Source organism: Lissotriton helveticus, chromosome 11 (genome assembly GCF_964261635.1).
Source record: "Lissotriton helveticus chromosome 11, aLisHel1.1, whole genome shotgun sequence".
Classification (NCBI taxonomy): Eukaryota; Metazoa; Chordata; class Amphibia; order Caudata; family Salamandridae; genus Lissotriton; species Lissotriton helveticus.
Window position 1 is genome coordinate 11117061 of NC_136072.1, and position 21501 is coordinate 11138561.

The following is a 21501-nucleotide window of genomic DNA, read 5'->3' on the forward strand; positions in this document are numbered from 1 at the left end:
CAGTCTTCCTCCAGCAGCTGCTGTTTCTGCATACGAGCATGGGGGCGTTGACCCCTGATTTCAGCTGTACCTTACATTCAGCGATGCATCACAACATTCATACATTATGTATGTATGCCATTGCTACCACAGAGAACTGCCTCTCGCAGTCGAGAGTAGGCGTGGCTTTATTGTCGACCGTCAACTAAGACTGTTTGACTGAACTGCACATATCAGGTTGCCCGGTATTTTGCTCATATCCAGCCGACATACACAGATTATGCTTCCTCAGCCATAGCTGTGAGTGGGCTGTGGAAGCAATGACACAGCCCAGTCAGTCTCAAATGGAGCGTTGTGGTCACCGGTTCCTGCCAATCCTTGTATTGTGCTCCTGTGGTGTTTAAAATTACAAACAGCATGAGAGCAGTGCATTTAGTTTCACTTTCTCCACCCGGCATGCATTGCTCAGCTCTTTGATTCAGCTTGAGGCATGGATTTAAAAGAATTGGTCCACAGGTGTAAAGAAAATCGACGGATGAGGTAAGTTAATTTTTCTTTGTTATGTTTATTTTTTGTATTATTTCTTTATATTATGTCTTGTCCCTTAGTCATACTTTGTCTTGTACCATGTTTTGGCAAAGCACTCCAATACTGTTGTTCGCACTGGTACTTAGAAACAGCAAAAACAACGTTAAGGTAACAACAACAAGTACCCTATGCCTCACCATTTTCAAGAGACCATTTTCGGAGACCTTATCTTCCACCTCGACAACCCCAGCGACCCCAACTCCACCTCCCTTCTGGACAATTTTGCAACATCGGACTGAAACAACTCGTTAGCAACCCTACCCACAAGGCAAGACACACCCTTGACCCCACCTTCACAGGAGGAAACAGCATCCACTTCAGCCAGACAATGTACGCCCCATGGATGGACCACCACTGCGTACACTTACTCATCGACAAACCCAAGCCGCCCAAACGCTCTCTGCGCCCTCCACAAAAGAACTGGAGCAGAGTCACCGAGGAGCGACTCAACTTCACACTCAAACACAACACCCCCACTGCCGCAATTGACAGCAACCTCAGAGCCAGGGGAATTTCACACATGAATCTCCAAATGCGCAGACAAGCTCGCCCGCTAAGCAACTCCGACAGACAGCGCCCCAGGAAAGCCACTTGATTCACCACCGACCTACCTTGAGAAGAACTGGAGAAACAGAAAGATGCCTGAAAACTACACCACCTACAAGAACGCTATGACGGAATACCACCAACGTATCAGAACCACCAAAAGAACCTTCACCCACAACAAAATCCTCACCAACGCCAGCAGCTCCAACAAACTTTTCAGCGTCATCCAGGAACTCACCAAGGCCCCCAGCAAAGCCACAGAAATTACCCCCTCCCAGGACCTTCTCGACAAGCTCGAATCCTACCTCCACCAAAAGATCAAAATCCTCTATGACAATTTCAATGACCAAGGAAAGCGCAATGTTTTCCTTTGAAAGCCCTCACCCACCGACCTAGTCGGTGGCATGCTTCATCATCGGGCCCACCACAGTGGCACCGAATGTGCCCCGGGTGTGCTGCAACGCCAGGAGACTGCGGAGCTGGTATATTGCTGAGTGTGCAGTGAAGGGGTGAGAAGTGAAAGTTTAAAAAGCCATACGAGTGGTCCCAGCACCCGAGGGTTAACAAATGTTTAATAAACTGGGCCTCCGTTGGTTGTTTAAAAAGGCGAAAGGACAAAGTGGAGTGGTTAATGATCTCCCATGTCCTGTGTGGTCTACATGTTTCTGCCAGTGCCTTTTCTATTATAAGCTGGCTTTCCTCAGGACCAAAGAGTTAAGTGAAAAAGTGCAATTAAATGATAAACAAATAAACTATATTAAGTGATTGTGTTTTTGTTGGCTATGTGTTGCGCTCGCTAAGGCGCTGTAGCTGTTAGAGGGGGATTCCCTCAGGCTTGTCTACATAAAACACATAGGACAAAGACAAGACGTACAGGGGAGAGTCATGTTAGGTTGGCAGTTTTTTAGAACTCATGGTGGCCGGCTCATAGGGTGGTGTTCGACATAAAACCGGCTAGGGTGAGCTCATAGCGATTGTATGAGGCTAGTGAGACTGTAAAAACAACCGTAGGTGGGTAGTGGTGGGCTAAAAGACGAAATCACAAGGTGAGGTACAGGAAAGTACTAGTTCTGGGTCCTCACTCTGTTATTTCACTGTAAAAAGCCTCATGGGTCGCCTGGCAGAGAAAGAGACCCTGTGGAAATAAGTGAGATTCACAAGGCTGTCTAACCTGTTGGAAAGAAGTTTTGGCTTACCCCATGGTGTTGGTCTGGGTCCTCACTCTGTTATTTCACTGTAAAAAGCCTCATGGGTCGCCTGGCAGAGAAAGAGACCCTGTGGAAATAACTGCCAACCTAACATGACTCTCCCCTGTACGTCTTGTCTTTGTCCTATGTGTTTTTTTTTTTGTGTTTTTTTTTTTTGAGACCCTAACGGGTGAGTAGCGTGCTTACAATTTCCTGATTGATTGATTGATTGAAGATTTACCAGTCACCATTGGCCTCTAGACAATTTTATTTAAACCTTTTTGAAGACAAAGAAAGGACAATTTGTCATTTATATTCCCAGAAATCCCTGAGGAGAACTACTAACTCTACGTAACAGTTTCTTTAAATCTTTCAACTATGGACCAGTGACACTGTTGCAATGTGTAAACAGACGTCGCCCAGCACAGATGGAAGCTGATATGATCTCCTCTATCTGCCACCATCCACAACTGAACAGCAGAGTATCGTATGACACTCCTATTGCATCAAAAGTAGGACTAGGCAGTAAATTCCATTCCGCTTGCGTAATTTGTGGAATTTGGGTAATTTCGCGTTACACCGAGAAAGCAGAATTGCCAAAAATTCCGTGATCAGCGGCTTTGTGGAATTTTCTGCTTGTTCGCGCTTCCAAAATGCATGTCCGCAAGATATTTGTCCCCGAGCACGATAACAGCATTCACAAACAGGAAAAAAGCATGGTGAACGGGCAGAACAAGCAATTCTGCGTGTTTGTGGAACTTTTGCGTGCTCGCTTAGATTTTTTACCATTTAATGGATTTTTGCATAGTGTGACTACGCAAATTCCGCCCACCCCTTATCAAAAGACAAAGCATGCAAGCTCCGATAAGATGATAGTTAAGATACACTGACAATAGAATGGGAACTGTGCATGGTCAACAGTTATGGATTAGAGAAATTAAAAGTTTTCTTCTAAGATATGTCCATATAAGGCAGATGTTGCCATTGTCTTAATAGCAGATCTCCCAAAATCCGTTGTTGACTTATGCACACTTCGCCTTGGCACATTCATGGCTCATGTAGCTATCCCAGATGAAGAATGCTAGAGCTGGGCCTGATGTGATCATACAGAACACATGGACTTCAAGACTTGAATATGAAGCCGGAGCTCAGGAGGTGCGGACAACACATTTGTGTTGATTCTGATTTCGGCTCGAAAGCGTCCTACCCGACACAGACCTGTCAATTTTTCCGACCAAACCGTACACACACCTTACAAATGGCTGAGTGCGATGCGATGCTTGAAATTTACGACCGACTCGGCCGGAAATTATATTATACATCTGAGTCAGCAGGAAAGGAGCCTTATGCGATAGACTCGTAAACGCAAGATTCGAGATAGCCAAGCATCAACCCGACGTAACGGACACGTACGCGAACGACTCCATGTAGCTAACCATTAACACAACACGACAGACTCTGCAGCGAACGATGCCACATAGCCAAGCATTAACATGACACGACAGACTCAGACACCAACGACTCCATGTAGCCAAGCATTAACACGACACAACAGACTGGGATGCAAACAATGCTACTTAGCCTAATATGAATGGAACAGACCTGGCCAAAACAAATTACACAAGAACAAGCATCAGGTGCCGTCAAAATGACGTACATAATGTGAATTCTTTTACAATGGAAAGTGAAAAAAGACTACCAAAAAAGGCATTGTCATCTAAAAAAAGACCCAATTTCAATTAATAGGACACACCCACAACTCAACCTATATAAAGGGAGCCAAAACTTCCCAACACCATTTGCTTCTTCGACAGAAATGCAAGCAGACCACACCACTACACAGACAACTCATCTAGCCACCACAAACACACACACCTCATCCACCACACAACCTCCACACAACTAGCACCACAGAAACACACCTCCACTCACACTCACTCACCCTCACCTTCACACACACATACATCTCCACCATCGCCCACCACCATGCCCCCAAAGAAGAATCCACAGTTCTTAGCTGCTGAGTTGGAAGTGATGATAGATTAAACCATCTGAGTTGAGCCACAGTTATTTGGCACCTTGGCCCAACAGACCTCCCAATCCAGGAGAACCAAGATGTGGGAGAGGATTGTCAACAAGGTGAATGCCCATTCACCTACCTTGCGCACAAAGGAGGATATCTGGAACTGGTATTATGACGTTCGCAGGAGGGTTAGAGGCTCATTGCCAGAGAACATGTCCTGAGCACCAAGACTGGCGGTGAACGTCATAAACCGGTGCATTTCACCACCTGGGAGGTGAAGGTGCGGGACCTCCTCCCACAGGAGGCCATACCTGGATTAGCTGGAATCCCAGAACCTGGTGAGTACATGTACAAATAGTCTAAAATTACCTGAAATACACAGCCACAGACATCACAGCAAGAAATCTTGAATGTAACTCTGTACACACTGTCATGGAACCCTGGAACATGCTGGCACAATTGTACTGGGTGGGAGGAGGAGTGGAAGCAATGACTACTGCCACCAGCACACACTAGTCACACACACACAACACACACCCCAGTTCCACAAGAACACACCTGACACTATGCTGTCCCTGAGAGTGAATGCAAATGCCCTGTCAAGATGGCTACACAGGGCCATCATGTATGAAAATCTGAAAAATGTACTGCCAGTCCTTGGCCTACTCACATAACTACAGACCATAACCTCAACCTTACATTCCACACACTGACAGGTAAAGATCAGTCACATGTGCCCTCAATGTGCATGATACAAATGTGTGTGGAGGACAGGACACACTCTAATTAGCAGTCACACCACATAACACAAAAAACACACAAGACACACAGATAAACACAAATCCGTGACAATGCCCAGGTACAGTAGATGTGAGGTGTAATGCAAGATGGCTGACACTCTTGCGTTGTGTCATGTGCACAAGGCATTGTTGTGTTTTTGCATTGTAATTCAACAGTCAGTGGTGACAGCATCCTTGAAAACTACCACCCTCACTGTCATTGATCCTGTGACAATGATGAGTAAGCTGGTCTGTTTGCCATTGGAAAGTGTGGTAGAAGTCAACACAGTCTAACTCAAGCACTAAACACACTGTACCTCACAGCTCTGACCATGGCAAGGCAAAGGACTATCCATGGGAAACTTCTCTCTCCATGTAGAACAAGTATAATGTACATGAAGTGATCATGTGCAAATGTATGCAGCAACAAAATGTACTACAGCAAGATATACACATGTGTGAAAAGTGATGAGAAATATCAACACAAAAGTGTCTTCTCACATTGCGTACGTTTACACCCAATTTAAAAATAGAACTGGTATACCAACAACCATGTTGTGACATAGCAGAACATCACAATGCAAAACATCACACAAAATTACTGTAGGCTCTGCGCAGGAGTACAAACTTATACTATTTACTTTTACAAGTCCAGTGTGGGCAACATTAGGGAATGGCAGATCATACTTTCATCACATAATACAACAACTCATGTTAGTGACTCCCCTACTGCATGTCAATGGAATGACCTGTGTTTCAATTGACTGCCATGTAACAATGCATTTGTCAGAAGGCACGCATTGCTATTACATTAGAGGTTACACATGTGATGTCATTGATTGTTCACATTAACACATGCATCCTAGCAAAATCATCAAATGCTGACACATAGTCAGGAGAGTGAGTTTGCATGTCACATCAGCAATGTAACAGTGACAAACATTCACAAAGGTGGACACAGATGCACAATTACTGCTAAACATCAGATTTGTTACAGTATGTATGTCATAGTGAAAACACGGATGTGTGAAATAACAACATACCTGGCTCATGCACAGTGTGACACTTGCCAAACAATTACTACGAACAGTCAAGGATAACAATACATGCACATTGATCCACAAAGCTGGACATGCTCAGTAAAGCACATGTTTCCAAAACACAATGTCCGCTTAACAAATTTCTCAATGTCTGTGACGATTGATGAGTAGAAATAAGAAGGAAACACTACATTATCCACATCTTCACATTTGTCTGTGTATGACACCCTAACATCTGAAAATACACAACTAACATCGTGTCTACCTACTACCCACAGGCACTCCCAAACAGAGGGCATCATCTGGAGAAGATTCTGAGTCCACCAGGAGCTCCAGCACAACGTTGGAGACTGAGACCTCCAGTGGAGATCACTCTCACACCTCCTCGGGTGATGGGAACCAACCTTGCACCTCCGGTGTGGATCAGCATGCAACACCATTACGATCAGCAGGCCCAGTGACCACTTCTGCAACCTCCATTAACATCCAGACGCCCCGGATCCCCACGGAAACACCCAGACAACAAACCCCTAGGAGCACAGCAAGCCAGCCCAATCTGGATTTGGAAGGAAATACCAGCCCTGTCAACAATGAAGGAGGACAGGAGCTGTCAGTGCGTACCACGCCAGGCAATGTCCGTGCGGGTAGGGTAAGGAGTGGTGTGAGGGTGCGTGGTGGGAGGACACGTCCACAGCTGGTGATGGAGATCAAGCTGACCCCGAGTTACAATGCATTTTCAATGTATATCGCGAATGCACTGGAGACTTTGGCCAGGTTATCGTGGTGACAGACACGCATTTTGCATAGTGCACGATTCGCATGCGGTACGAGTCGGTTCTGTTTTGACACAAATGTATCAAAAACATAACTGTCATGAAGCAGTTTTTTTTAACGTTGCAGTAGGCGTGTCTGATTCATGCGATCTCATGGCTAGGACTAATTCATAGGATAAGAACGACTCCGACCTATCGGTTTTGACACATGGGATAGAATAAGCCCCTGCAGCACAGAAATGAGGCTGTCTCTTCCCCTGAGAGCTCACTTGCCTTCACCACATGCTCCAGCTTGACCTCTCGCTGCTACCACTGCTGCTGTCTATCTGTATCCTCTGGCTTCAATTATGGCACGTGCTGTGGAGATGGCCCCAGCTTTCACAGAGGAGGAGAATCAGGCCCTGCTGGACGGCCTCCTTCCGCAGTACAACAAGCTGTACGGGAAACCAGGGGAGCAGGTGATTGTGCAGGCCACATCCTCTCTCATTGTGCATGTTATCTGACTAGCTCTAATAGCATTGTGTGCACCAGTAGATAGCATGCTTACTGAGTAGTTGTTACCCACAAAGTGTGTAGGTGCCCATAGTGCTAGGTACTGTGCTTGAAAAGTGTTGTTTAAAAAGGTGAAAATACACAGGCACACTAGGTCTGTGTTGTTTATGCACGACAGGTGTCCATCACCATAGTTGCACAACCTGTGTAAATCAGATGCCCTTGTGAAAACTACATGTATATACAACTGTTTGATGCACTAGCAGGTTGTATGTGTAGTTGTGGTCTTTTCACTTTGTCATCCTCACAGGTTGATGTCCATCAGAAACAGGAAATCGGGCTGACCATTGCACGGGTAGTTATATCTGTGGGGGTCCACAGGTGGCGCATCCGCAACTGCCAGAAGAGGTGGCAGGACCTACGTGGCTGGATCAGACGCATTGCTAGAATCCAGCTGGAGCTGTTGCCTCCTTGCTGTAGGTGCGGATACGGACCCTGACCCACCACATGCGCAGGATCCTAGCAGGGGTCTTCCCTGACCTGCTTGGGCTGTTAAAGGCCAGACAGCAGCAAGGAGGGGGTAAGTGCATGCCTTGTCTGTGAACTGTTTCTAACATTATCTTTGCATTCCTTCATCCTGGTTATGCTACCACAGTTTGTCTGTCAGGTTGGTCTAGGATCATGTGCATTCATTCTGTATTGGCCCTTCCTCATCTGCTACACAGGTGTGTCCCTTTCAGTCAGTGACATGTCTCACTTGGGGGCTGCTGTTGTCCAAGGTTGATGTGGGGAACAGCATCTGCTACCAGCAGAATGTATTTGTCTTCATGAGTGAGGGAATGTATTGACTTGTATCTGCACATTGACAGATTTATGACATGCACTCTGTGGGGCCACAAATACGTGTCCTAGTTGCTGCTCTGCCTCACCATATGTGTCTAGGGTGTTTCCCAAACACACATGCAGCAGGTGTGACAATGTTGTGGGCTCTGAAGTATGTACATCATGTGTGTCACACATGAATTGACACATGCCTGCTGTTCAGGCTAATCCCATGTTGCTCATGGACCTGGTCAGGTATGCCTACTCCGGACATGGAGTACACTCAGTTCTCCTAATCATTTGTGTCAAAGTAAATGTAATGCATTGTGCAATGAGGTGTCAGCCTCTGTCTTATTGTGGAGTTAGCTAGCTTTTTAGGTTTTTGGGTTGGGCAGCCAGCTGACATGTGGCTGTTGGATCTTCACGTTGGGGTCAATCATAGGTGTGTAGGCACTTGACTATGCCTAATGGTGTATTCTGATTATAAGTGCAGGCAGCTATACTTCATTGTCATCAGACTGTGATGTGATCATGTTGACAGACTTGTGCTTGCTGTCACTCTACTGTGGCATTTGTACGACGTGGGATCATCAGTAGACTTAAGATGTGGGTAGCAGTGGGGCAACATGCACACTTGACAGATGCAGGGCTTATATTCTCCACAAATACATGATTGAAATACAGTGCAGACTGTTGCTTTTGTGATGCACTGCCCCGTGACAGAATGCAGCAATGACTGATTACCTAGACTGCCCTGTTGCATGTTATTTAATTTGCAATAGTGTATCCTGCAGTGATGGAAGTTGTCATGCATGCACTCAATTGTGGCATTGTCCAGCAATACATGAACACATCATAGTGCCTGGTGAAGGAAGCATATCCATATTACTGACAATGACTTTGGCCATCCCTTATCCTGACACACGTACAAAGTCAGTGAAAGGTGATGGTATATGTGTGTACCGACACATTTCCATCACAAATCCTGCAGTCCAGACAACTGTCTATGTGGTGCATGTGTGTACATATGAGTAGTGACTGGCTACATGCACCAGACTGATGTCTCCATAGACAGGTAGGATATGTGGGCATGGATTACTGGCAGACTGACATGTGTGTTTTAAAAATATCTGTCAACACTTTAGATGATTTCTTGCAAATGATGCACATCTGTGTGCTGTAATATGTTGGACTGACTGTGATGTGTGATGACAATACATGTGACTGCTGTTTATCTGTTTAGCCTGTTGATTTGCAGTTACATCCATCTACAGCCACTGGAGGAGACAGCTCCATGGACCAAGAGGATTAGCAGAGTCAGACAGGGTCTGTTGCAGAGGATTTGGAGGGACCCAGTGGCATGGAGGGTGAGGGGAGCCACACTGAGGAGATCTTAGCTACGACCACCTTGGCTGAGGAACACAGCAGCTTCAGTGATGACACCCTTGTGGATGCAGGTGTCAGCAGACCCAAGACAACAACTAGTGAGTCTGACCTCACCACCACCACCATCTCCACCCTCCCAACTGCTCCCATCCCAGATGTCTGTGGAGGCGCCCGTGTAAGGAAGCATGTCTCCTTCGTCGCAGGCACCGCACCCCCTGCCCCTGTCTCCACTGTTGCCCTGCATGTGAAGTCTGTGGACTTACCTAAACAGGTCCATGTAGGGCAGACATCAATGGTGAGTGTCCTCCATTCTCACACCAGTCTGTTGACCCAACTGGTGTCCTACATGAAGGGCGTCTCATCTAACATGTCTGCCCTACATTGGACCATTCAGTCCATGGCCTCCACACAGATGGCAGCAGTGTCCTCCTTCTCTAACAGGCCCTCACCCCTGACACCTCTGCCACATTCACAGCCACCCTTCCCCTGACTGTCCAACATACACACACACCAGCACATACATGCAACACATCAACCGAAAGCAGAACACAGTCAGGCAAGCCAAAATCTGGATCCACAAGCATGCACACTCCGGGGACTAATGGCACACACACCGGGGATGGGTCACAGACACATATACAGGCACCCACAAGCACTCCACATTCTTCAGATGCCTCTTGCTCCAAAACACCTTCCCTCGCCTCACCTACTACCCCCACTTCCAAGCAGCTCTTCGTCTGTGACCTTGGCCTCTTCCCCACAGATCAATCTGCTCCAAATTACAAGGGGAAGGGGAAGAAGAAGTCAACACCAACAGAGGGGAGTTCCCCTGCAAAACGTACACCCTACCCCCGGCGCACAAACACTGAGGCCCTCACACACAAGTCTCCCCGGACCAGGAAGGGTAAGACACAACCTAAAACACAAACTTCAACCTTACACCCTGTAGCCCCCAGGACGCCAATAAAATGATAATTACGCACTTATATAGCGCACGGCTACCCGTAGGCATCTCGGCGCTTGTACGAATACCGCCGAGGAACCCTTCCTGGCCTTTCTCTGTGAGGAGCCCACTCCTGGGCACCCCCAAGGTGAAGTCAGGCATCCTCAGCGTTGTTGGGGCCGTTGTAGAGATTAAGCAAGCTATTGCCCAGAGGTGCAGAGTGGGACTCATGATTAGAATAGGCACCGAGGCGAGAATTATCAGGTCCAAGGAAATTGAGCCCGAGACCCGCCGAGGCGAGAATTGAACCCTGGTCCCGGCCAGACTACTGCATCAGGGTCTGCCGCTCTAACCATTGAGCCACACTTCTCTACAATACACAGGTCCTACAGCCATTCCCTGCACCAGGTTCACCCACATACCCATACCACTTCTCCAAGATGCTTAGGCCCTCACCCCCTCCTACATGCTCTTCAACCCCCACCTCACATGCTCAGCCTGTCCCTGCCACTGGAGTGGGGTCTGCGTCTCCCCCCTCTGTCCTGCCCACCTCATCTGAACCCCATTTCATTCCTCTTGATGTTGGCACTGCAGTAGGAGGCCCATCCCCCGTCTGACCTGGGCACTGCAGTTGAGAGCCTGTCCACCACATCTGACCCGTACATTGCAGTGGTGCAGGAAAACACCACATCTGACTTGTGCCCAGCAGTGGTGAAGGCACCCACTGTGTCAGACCCCTCCATTGCAGTTGCTGGCGTCACTCGTGCACCCACCACACCTCCCCTGCCCCATTCTCCTGTCCCCTGATCCTGTCCCATTCTCCTGTCCCCTGATCCTGTCCCAGCAGTGATTGGCCTGCCACTGTGTATGCCCCTCCAAGGGGTGAGAGGTCCCTGGTCCATAGCAGTGCAGGCAATAAATATGTGACAAGTTGTCACATGTCACCCTGGTAGGACTCTTTGATGGACTGGCCATTGGCCTTTTCACATCGTGGCATGAACATCTATATATATTTTATAGCTGAATAAAGCCATTTTTTGTTATCCAGTGGTGTTGCATCTGATGTACATGGAGTTGATGATGTGTATCAAGAACTTGCTGTTGTAATAGTGTCTGTGTTTGTGCATCTGCAGCACTGCACTGTTATGTATTTTCGGGGCCATTAGCAGTATGTTTTTTGGAGGTTTTATCCTAGTGTCCCTGCATCTCCTGGCTCATCTGCCTGCACATTCATCATGTTTTATATCTCCCATTGCTGACATGGTTTGGAACTTGGTCACCTGACATCTACAGTATCTGCATGATTCCTTAGTATGTGTATCTGTTGGTGTAGGTATGTGTGTATACATCATGGTGCTCACTTTGCGCATTGTCTAACTGTACACTGGAATCATTGTCAGGGATCATGCCCATTGCTTTTCTGTACAGGGCAGAAGGTGTTTTTGTGATACACAGCAATATTTGCCTCACATAATCAATGTTTGTATGTGACACAGCCACTACATTGCCACAACATCGCTTGTGCAATTTGGACACAGGATCATGCATGCTGTTTTGGAGATGCTGCTATTTTCATGTTCACAATTACCTTTTGGTCACTGTGGTGATGGGGGGATTATGTCCTATTACCACAATGATCATAAGATCCTGGATTGGTGGACCCCATGTTCACCTTGGGTCACAGTAGTGATGGGGGGTTTAGACCCCATTGCCACAATGATCAGTAGAAACAGGAATTTTGAACACCACAATCACCTTTTGCTCAATGTAGTGATGGGGGGGGGGTTAGACACCATTACCACAATGATCAGTTGATGCAGGCTATTAGTGACACACATTTACATTTTGGGCACACATGTATTGTGAGTCACCTTGTAGGTCCACTGCCACAATCTGTGTTGTGAGCATTTTTCACATACAAACATGCAATGTTGCAGAGATGGTAGAGGGGGTGGTTTGCTTAGTCACCATATATGTGTGTGTATCCTGGTGTTGATGGGTATCTTTCCCCCTATGAGTGCGGATGGTCATATTGATATGCATCCACCTCCCTATGGGGTGGACAATATTGTGAGTGATAGGCATCCACCCCCTACATTTTGGACAATTCTGAGAGTGATAGGCATCCACCCCACTATGGGGTGGTCAATAATACTGTGAGTGATAGGCATCCACCCCTGTGGGTGGGATATGCTGTGAGTGATAGGCACCCACCCCCCTATGCGGTGGACAATACTGGGAGTGATAGGCATCCACCCCACTATGGGGTGGTTAATAATACTGTGAGTGATAGGCATCCACCCCTATGGGTGGGATATGCTGTGAGTGATAGGCACCCACCCCCCTATGCGGTGGACAATACTGGGAGTGATAGGCATCAACCCCCCTGTGGGGTGGAAAATACTGTGAGTGATAGGCATCCACCCCCCTATTGGGTGGGATATGCTGTGAGTGATAGGCATCCACCCCTATGGGGTGGACAGTACTGTGAGTGATAGGCATCCACTCCCCCCATGGTTGGGATATGCTGTGAGTGATAGACATCCACCCCCCTATGGGGTGGACAATACTGTGAGTGATAGGCATCCACCCCCCTATGGGTGGGATATGCTGTGAGTGATAGGCATCCATCCCCTTATCGGGTGGTCAATACTGTGAGTGATAGGCATCTACCCCCCTATGGGTGGGATATGCTGTGAGTGATAGGCATCCACCCCCTATTGGTGGGATATGCTGTGAGTGATAGGCATCCACCCCTATGTGGTGGACAATACTGTGAGTGATAGGCATCAACCCCCCTATGGGTGGGATTTGCTGTGAATGATAGGCATCCACCACTATGGGATGGACAATACTGTGAGTGATAGGCATCCACCCCCCTATGGGTGGGATATGCTGTGAGTGATAGGCATCACCCCCTATGGGGTGGACAATTCTGTGAGTGATAGGCATCCACCCCCCTATGGTTGGGATATGCTGTGAGTGATAGGCATCCACCCCCCTATGGGGAGGACAATACTGGGAGTGATAGGCATCCACCCCCTATGGGTGGGATATGCAGTAAGTGATATGCATCCACCCCCCTATGGGTGAGATATGCTATGAGTGATGGGCATTTACCCCCTATGGGGTGGTCATTACTGTGAGTGATAATCATCCACCCCCTGTGGGTGGGATATGCTGTGAGTGATAGGCATCCACACACCTATGGGGTGGACAATACTGGGAGTGATAGGCGTCAACTCCCCTATGGGTGGGATATGCTATTTGGGATAGGCATCCACCCCCGATGATGGTGTTTCCTTCATTGTACTCATGACATTTTGGTGTGTTGTAGGTGTCTGACTTATCTTCTGTGTTGTGAGCGTCGGTAACGATGGTCATACAGTATGGGGAAGACATGCGTGATTGGATACATGGCTGCTCCATCTCGTCCCCATTGATCGTGCCCTGGCGTAGCTCGGAGTTTTCATACGCCTCGTCCGAATGCTGTGACGTGCTGGAGGCAGCGCCCTGTTCGACGCGTATTGAATGCGCATTGTACTTGCGTATCCGGAAATTGGTTAGGTTGCGCCTCCGTACGACTCGATTTCCGTGTTTCATGTGCCTGTTCGCTACTGACATAGTGCACAAATCGGAGGGGATGATTTGGTTGGAAATTTGCCTGTTATACAAATCGACTAGCTAAGTTTGTACGAAAAAGCTCCAGATACGAGTCGGATGTAAGGTAAGCCTACAAATAGCATTGGGAACGCACTTTTGGCGACATCAGAATCGACCCCATTGTGTCAGACCTAATAGATCTGGAACTCATGTCCACCCCCTAGTGGTGCTATTAAGACACATGAAAGATGTTACAAATACACTGAGTGGTGTCACTTGCAACAAATATTTCATTACATTTACAACAAAGATCATTGGGCAACGTTTATCCCATATCTCATACACACTCTTGCTTTGCCTGCTTCGTTCAGCATCTGTCAGCTCCAAAATGTATTCCCCTAGTGCTGCTGGCATTCATCAGTAGCACTGCAAGGATGCCATTGTGCAAGCAACGAAAATGGCAGTTTTTACTGCTGTTGTGGTAGTAAAATATAGCAATTATCAGGGTTACATGTTATGTTATGTTATGTTACGTGGATTTGTACTGCGCACAGCTGCCCCAGCTAAGGGGCGTCCCGGCGCACGGCAAGGTACCACGCAACAACCACAGAAACACAACAGCTAAAGAAATCCAGACAGGTTTTTATTTAAAAAAGGAACGTTTTAATCGCCCTACGAAAGGACAAAAGATCCTCCGACAGCCGAATCCCCACCGGAAGGGAATTCCACAGTTCGGCCGCTTTAACCCGGAAAGACCGGCCTCCAACACGGCACAACTTGTATCTAGGGATAATGGTGAGAGCTTGACCCATAGATCTCAGGTGCCGAGTGGGGACGTACCAGGTCAGGAGGTCCAGTAGAGTTTGAGGAGCCGTACCTTTTAAGATTTTAAAAGCTAAACAGAGTACCTTAAATTGGATTCTGGCTCTAACTGGCAGCCAGTGTAGAGCTTTTAAGGTACTAGAGACAGGGCAAGAATGGGGGAGACCCACGATAGCCCTTGAAGCGGCATTCTGCACCCGCTGAAGTCGGGTAAGTTCGGCCTGGTTAGCACCCGCCAGAAGCGAGCTAGCATAGTCCAAGCGTGATATAACAGTCGCCTGTATAACTAACTGTCGGGTGCGTGAATCAAAGAACTTGAGAATTGGGCGCAAGGATCGGAGGATTCCAAAACAGCACGCCGCCGTTTTCTTTGTGTGCCCCTCAAAACTGAGAGTGGGATCCATCCACACTCCCAGGTTCTTTAGTTCCGTCACCGGGAGGGGAGCCGGCCCAAGCTCCGGAGGCCACCACCTATCTCCCCAGAGGTCCGCCCGTCTGCCAACGATCATAACCTCGGTTTTCTTCGCGTTGAGCTGGAGGCAGTTGGTCTCCATCCAGCTTGCCACCGCCCTAAGACCACTCTGAAACTTGGGAGCATCCAGGTCTACATCCCCGCTGATCGTAACCGCTAGCTGAGTGTCATCGGCATATGACACCATGGTCATACCCCATTGCCTGACAACCTCAGCCAGCGGTCTCACGTAAAGGTTGAACAACGTGGGGCTCAGCGAGGATCCCCGCGGTACTCCCTGCTTCAGTGGATGGAATTTGGACTGGAACGGTGGCACTGCAACGCTGAAGAAACGATCCTCGAGGAAAGACCGAAACCACTGGAGGGCAGACCCACACACTCCTATCTCCACCAGGCGCTGCAACAGGATTGGATGGGAGACAGTATCAAAGGCGGCGCTCAGATCGAGTAATACCAGCGCCGCCATCTGTCCTCCATCCATCACTGTGCGAAGATATTCAGCCATGGTGAGAAGGGCGGTCTCTGTGCTATGTCCAGCACGGAAACCGTTCTGGGTGGGATCTAAGATGTTCAGATGGGAGAGGTGGTCGGAAAGAGTCTTATTCACATGGGCCTCCAACACTTTGGTCGGCCAAGGGAGCAGGGAAATGGGCCGATAACTTTCCGGCTTTTCCGGGTCCAAAGAGGGTTTCTTTAAAATGGGCGAAACCACAGCCCGCTTCCAGCTGGCGGGGACCATGCCTGAGGCTAGTGAGATGTTCAACAGAGAAAGGATCGAGGTACGACCCATGAAAAGCTGGTCTCTGAAAAGGGCAGGCTTAAGCGGATCAGCGGGCGACCCGGATTTCACCCGCTGGGCCAGAGTGTCAAAGCCCTTAGTTGTTAATGGAGGCACCACAGACAGCATGGAATCACCAGCCATATAATCTGGGGTACCTACCGGTGGCCTGACCTCAGGGAATGTTAGGTAGATGTTCTGAACCTTTTCCAGAAAGAACAGGGCAAGAGCCTCGCAGTGTGCCGTAGAACTTGGAGTAATTGCCGAGGCCCGCTTGACAGCCAGATCTTTTACCACCTTAATGATGGTTTTAGCTGGATTAGGGCTATTGCCAAATTCCGCAGTGTAGAACGCTGCCCGGGCCTTACATATTGCACGATGGTAAGTTTTTACGGCCGCAAGGTAGATAATCTTCCTACCACTGTCATATACCTTCCGCCATTCCCTCTCTGCTCGCCTACAACTGCCCTTGAGTGCACGTAGTGCACTATCGTACCAGGGGCTGGACTCCCACGAACTAATTTTCCTAGTAGAAATAGGAATCAGGGAGTCCAGAGCCGTGGTAACCCACGAGCAGAACCGGTCATAGCCAACATCTGCATCCTCCAGCGGTCCCAGCGGCACTGCAGCGAGGACTCTATGAAAGTCCTCGAGTCTCAATTTACTCCAGTGTCGTGCAGAGACCATCCTTGCCGACGCAGGTGACGAAGTTCCCGGCACGAGGACCTCAATGACCACCAAAGAATGGTCCGTCCAGCCGAGCGAGTAACAGCTGTAACTGTGGCCTTGGACAAGTTCGTAAAGAACGGATCTAGCGTACCTAGGAAGCTGTACTAATTGATGAAGTTGGAGAGCCTCCAAGTCGGCTAGTATACAACGCACCGTGGGAAAATTCTGATTCTCAAAATGCAAATTTAAGTCTCCCAGAATGGAGAAATTCGCACATCCCATCGCCAATGAACTAACAGCATCCGGGAAGGCAGCCTTGAATGACACCTCACTTCCCGGCGGACGGTAAACTACCATTCCTGACAGGGAGAACTGAGGGTTAACCGCAATTTTGAAAGCAGCACTCTCGCAGCCTGCGATGTTAGAAGCGGACCAGCGACATGAAAAACAGGCTCTAACTGCAAGAGCGATGCCTCCCCCTCTAGTCGATCGATTTAAAGTGAAGACCGAATAGTCGGAGGGAAATGCCAGATTAATAATGGCCACGTCGTCGTCCTTCAACCACGTCTCAGTGATAGCCACGATATCGGGGGCCTCTTCGCGCATCAGGTCTCTAACAGCTAGGTGGTGTTGAACTAGGGATCTAGCGTTAAGGCTCAGGATGCGTAAGGTAGAGGACCGACGATGAGTACGCGGGGCAGATGGTATAGCCTCCTTGCGAGTTTTAGCCGGGGAGTCCACTGCCCACTGGCAACAAGTGTCGAAAGCAAGCTGCGCCTGACTGAAGAGCCTTATCCATGGCAATACCGGTCTTGGCTTGCGTGTGTTCTGGTTCTGGGAGGACCTGACCTGTCAGTTCCGGCCTAACTGTTCCTATCGGAGCAGGGTCAAGACTGATTTTCACATGGCTGGGTGTAAACTGAGGTGACATGATGTGCAGATGTTAGCCAGAGTAATTACCAGTAGCTGAAATTAATTCAAGTATTCCCCCCTTTGCTTTTTTGTATACTTCATTCTGTCACATATTTGTTATTTAATTTGTGACAAATTTTCTATGAAATTTATCACTCAATAAAGTCATGCAATCTGTTATTCAATATGTCCTGAAGAGATTGTGCTACACGCCATGCAGGCTATCAGAACATCCTGCTGTGTAGTGAATATGCAAGCGGCCATGAAAGCATATACCAACTATATGGCAACATAAGTACCAATGTAATGGTATATGCGGTCACCCAGAACTCACTCAATCCCATCCCCTGGTAGGAGTGGTAATTTACCGGGGTGTACAATTCTATCCACCTGGGAAAAACTACATGGGGTTAATACAGTAACCACCAGAATCCTGACCCCGTGGGCAGTGCTACGTCACTCATAAGTACAATATAGAGCACACCTAGCTGTAACAGAATGCAAGCTTCAGGGAACAGGGATGTGCCACTAGGTAGTATATGGTGGAGTGAACCCAGTAGTGACAGAATCCTAGGCCCTGGTGGCAGTGCCAAGCTACCAGGAAACCTCACATGGAATCAAAACAGTCCTAGCCCCATAGGCACTGCTAAGCATTCAGCAGTTACTCAGAGTGCTAGTTGAGCGGAAAAGAGACATGGAAGATGATCTGGGATTTAACCTGAGAATTATTCTGTTATTAGGTAGATGCAGTACTTGGCTGAGGTGAAATATAGGAGTGTCTGTAAGAGGAATGCATTACTTTAAGTGAAGAGACTATGAGGTTGTAAGAGGGGAAAGGACTGGAGTTGGGGCCAGAGGGAAGTTAAGGTTGTATCATAACCACAAGCTTCAAATGCCATTTGTCCCTTTCTCATCAAATGTTGGCAGGGCCAGGCATATTTGAGACTTTGCTTGCCGTGGTCTACCAAATAAAGGAGACACATGTGGCACGCACTGATTGAAGACAGCAAGGAGAAATGACGAACACAGTCTTCTGAAGTGACAGAAGAGCAAAACATGGCATGCTCTGGGTATATGCAGCCAGAGAAATATCCAGTGGGTCTACCAAAGAGGAAAATAGGATCTTTTAGTTTAGAAACAGATGTAATACAGGTAGGTTTATCGTTAAAATTGTTTACTTTAACATGCTTTATCTAGATGCCACAGAAGGATTGTCTTTAATAGGTCTTGAAGATGGTGGAACTTTTATGTTCTTCCTGGGAGTTATGTGACTTGCCATTGCAGGAGCAGGGACTCTGACTCAAGTCTATCCCAGGCTCTAACAGGTCTAAGATGCCCGAGGCGATAGGATGCTTGAACTTCCCCCACTCCCAAATATCAACTTATGGCTGGAGGCATACAGTTCATCAATTGTTTGTGTAGAGAAAATGAACCATACCCAATTTTCGTGAACTGGTTCTCAGAGCTGTCCCAAACATACCGAATCTTCTGTACCTCAATAAATCGAACCTGCAGAAACAAACATGACCTTATTAGACCACTTCATTCCACCACAGTTTGATCATATAAGAGAAGGTTACATATACAGAGTTCCAAATAGCATCCTTCTAAGAATTACTCTTAATGAGTTTTGTGTCCAAACAAAAGGGTACTATGAGAAATGAGTTCCGCCTATTTATCCCCCCTGGATTATTCATTCTTGGGTACCCTGCTTTATGGACTCTTGCTGTGAATGAGTCTCTCTACCAAAGTATTGGTCACTATAAGCCCTGTTGTACTTGAATAGGGATTGCAAACCACAAATGGAACTATTTTATGATAAGGCCCTGAGTAGCTAGGGTAATAAGCTCTGGGCTGCTTGAATGTGAACACATGCTCACACTTGTGTGTACATGCGTGTGGGCTGTGTTTAAGACTACCCTCAAACCCAGTCAAGGACCTGTCCAAATGTAGCCCGTACCAAAAAGAACCCTTCATGGATTGGTGTGGACCAGTGTAGGCTTTATAATAGTATTTATAGTGCTTTGCAGTGGTATACACAGTGCAGAGACAGACTATCAACATAAAAATATAAAATGCAAGAATATCGAGTCAAGAATATCGATGGTGCAAAAGTTCGAGGTACGTTCTTTCATTGCATGAATATCGACTTAGGTGTAATGTAGAAATAATGATTTTGTAAATATCGATGGCAAAAATTTAGTTGTAAATAATATCGATTTATTTTTAAGTTATTTGGTATTAGTATTTACATTTTTCAAAAAATGTATAACATTATTGGAGTGGGATGTTGGGTCTATAGGGGATAAGGGTGGGGAGTTATTTGAATAATTGGTGTAAAATGTAACTTTTGGCAAATGTTTTAAATATTTGAAGAGTAGGATGTTGGGTTTATGGGGGATACGGGTGGGGAGTAATAAGAATGTTTAAAAAAAATGTAAATAAAAAAAATAGATATAATAAATAAATAAAAAAAATGTAAAAAACAATATATAAAAAGTTACATTTGTTTTTAAATTCAAAATAAATGTTGGTGCAAATATTTAGATGTGAATTGTGTGGAAAAATGTAATTACATTTTTAAAATGCTTACAATGTATTAAAAATAATATACTTATAGGTAAATATTTAGTATAATATTATATTTTCATTTTCTCAATATTTTTAGTGTAAAAAGTGTTAAAAGATGCATAATATTGAAATATAAAATATTTATGTTTATTCGTAATTTATAATGTAATATTAATCATTTTAATTTGTTGTTAGACGTGGTGCTTCAAAATATTGTTTATAATTATTTTGTATACCTTTATTATGAAATATGTTTTTATTAATTATTGTTCATAATTTACTGAATAATTAAATAAAACGTGTGAAATTATCAATTTTGAAGAACATTTTTTAATGTAGTTTTGTATATATATTTGAAAAAAATATACATGTTGGAAATATTATTAAGCAATATTTTATAAATAATAAATTATTTGTATTTACAAATGTATTTTTCTTTTATTAGCCAGAACTTTTATTGAGGTTTGTTGAATTTGTAGTAGGAATAGTAAATTATTATGATTTAGTATCCAGAACTTTCAGTGAGTTTAGTTTGTTTTTAGTAGGAATAGTAATTATTTTGGTTTTATTATCCAGCACTTTCCCTGAGTTCAGTTGATTTTGGAGTTGAAATAGTAATTTTTAGGGTTTTATTATCCAGCACTGTCCCTGAGTTTTGTTGGATTTGGTGTTGGAATAGTATATTGTTATTGTTTATTATCTAGCACTTTTCAGTATTTTAGTTGCTTTTGGAGTTGGAATATTAAATTATGATGGATTATTATTCAGCACTTTCCCTGAGTTTATTTGTATTTGGAGTTGGAAAAGAACATTTTTATGGTTTATTATCCAGCACTTTCTCTGAGTTTAGTTTGTTTTGGAGTTGGAATAGTAATTTTGTTGGTTTTCTTTTTCTTTTATTAGCCAGCACTTTTATTGGGGTTTGTTGAATTTGGAGTTGGAATAGTAAATTATTATGATTTAGTATCCAGAACTTTCTCTGAGTTTAGTTTGTTTTGAGTTGGAATAGTAATTATTTTGGTTTTATTATCCAGCACTTTCCCTGAGTTCAGTTGGATTTGGAATAATAATTTTTAGGGGTTTTATTATCCAGCACTGTTCCTGAGTTTTGTTGGA

The 21501-nt window shown here is 46.0% G+C and overlaps 1 protein-coding gene across 1 annotated transcript in view; it reads right to left on the bottom strand.

The window, feature by feature from the left end:
* Positions 1-21501, bottom strand: part of LOC144791846 (putative cation-transporting ATPase 13A4) — a 446251-nt gene that overhangs the window by 321100 nt on the left and 103650 nt on the right. The window contains exon 4 of the mRNA XM_078666631.1: positions 19253-19323. Coding sequence (XP_078522757.1) covers positions 19253-19323 — 71 coding nt within the window. The remainder of the gene's footprint in view (positions 1-19252; positions 19324-21501) is intronic.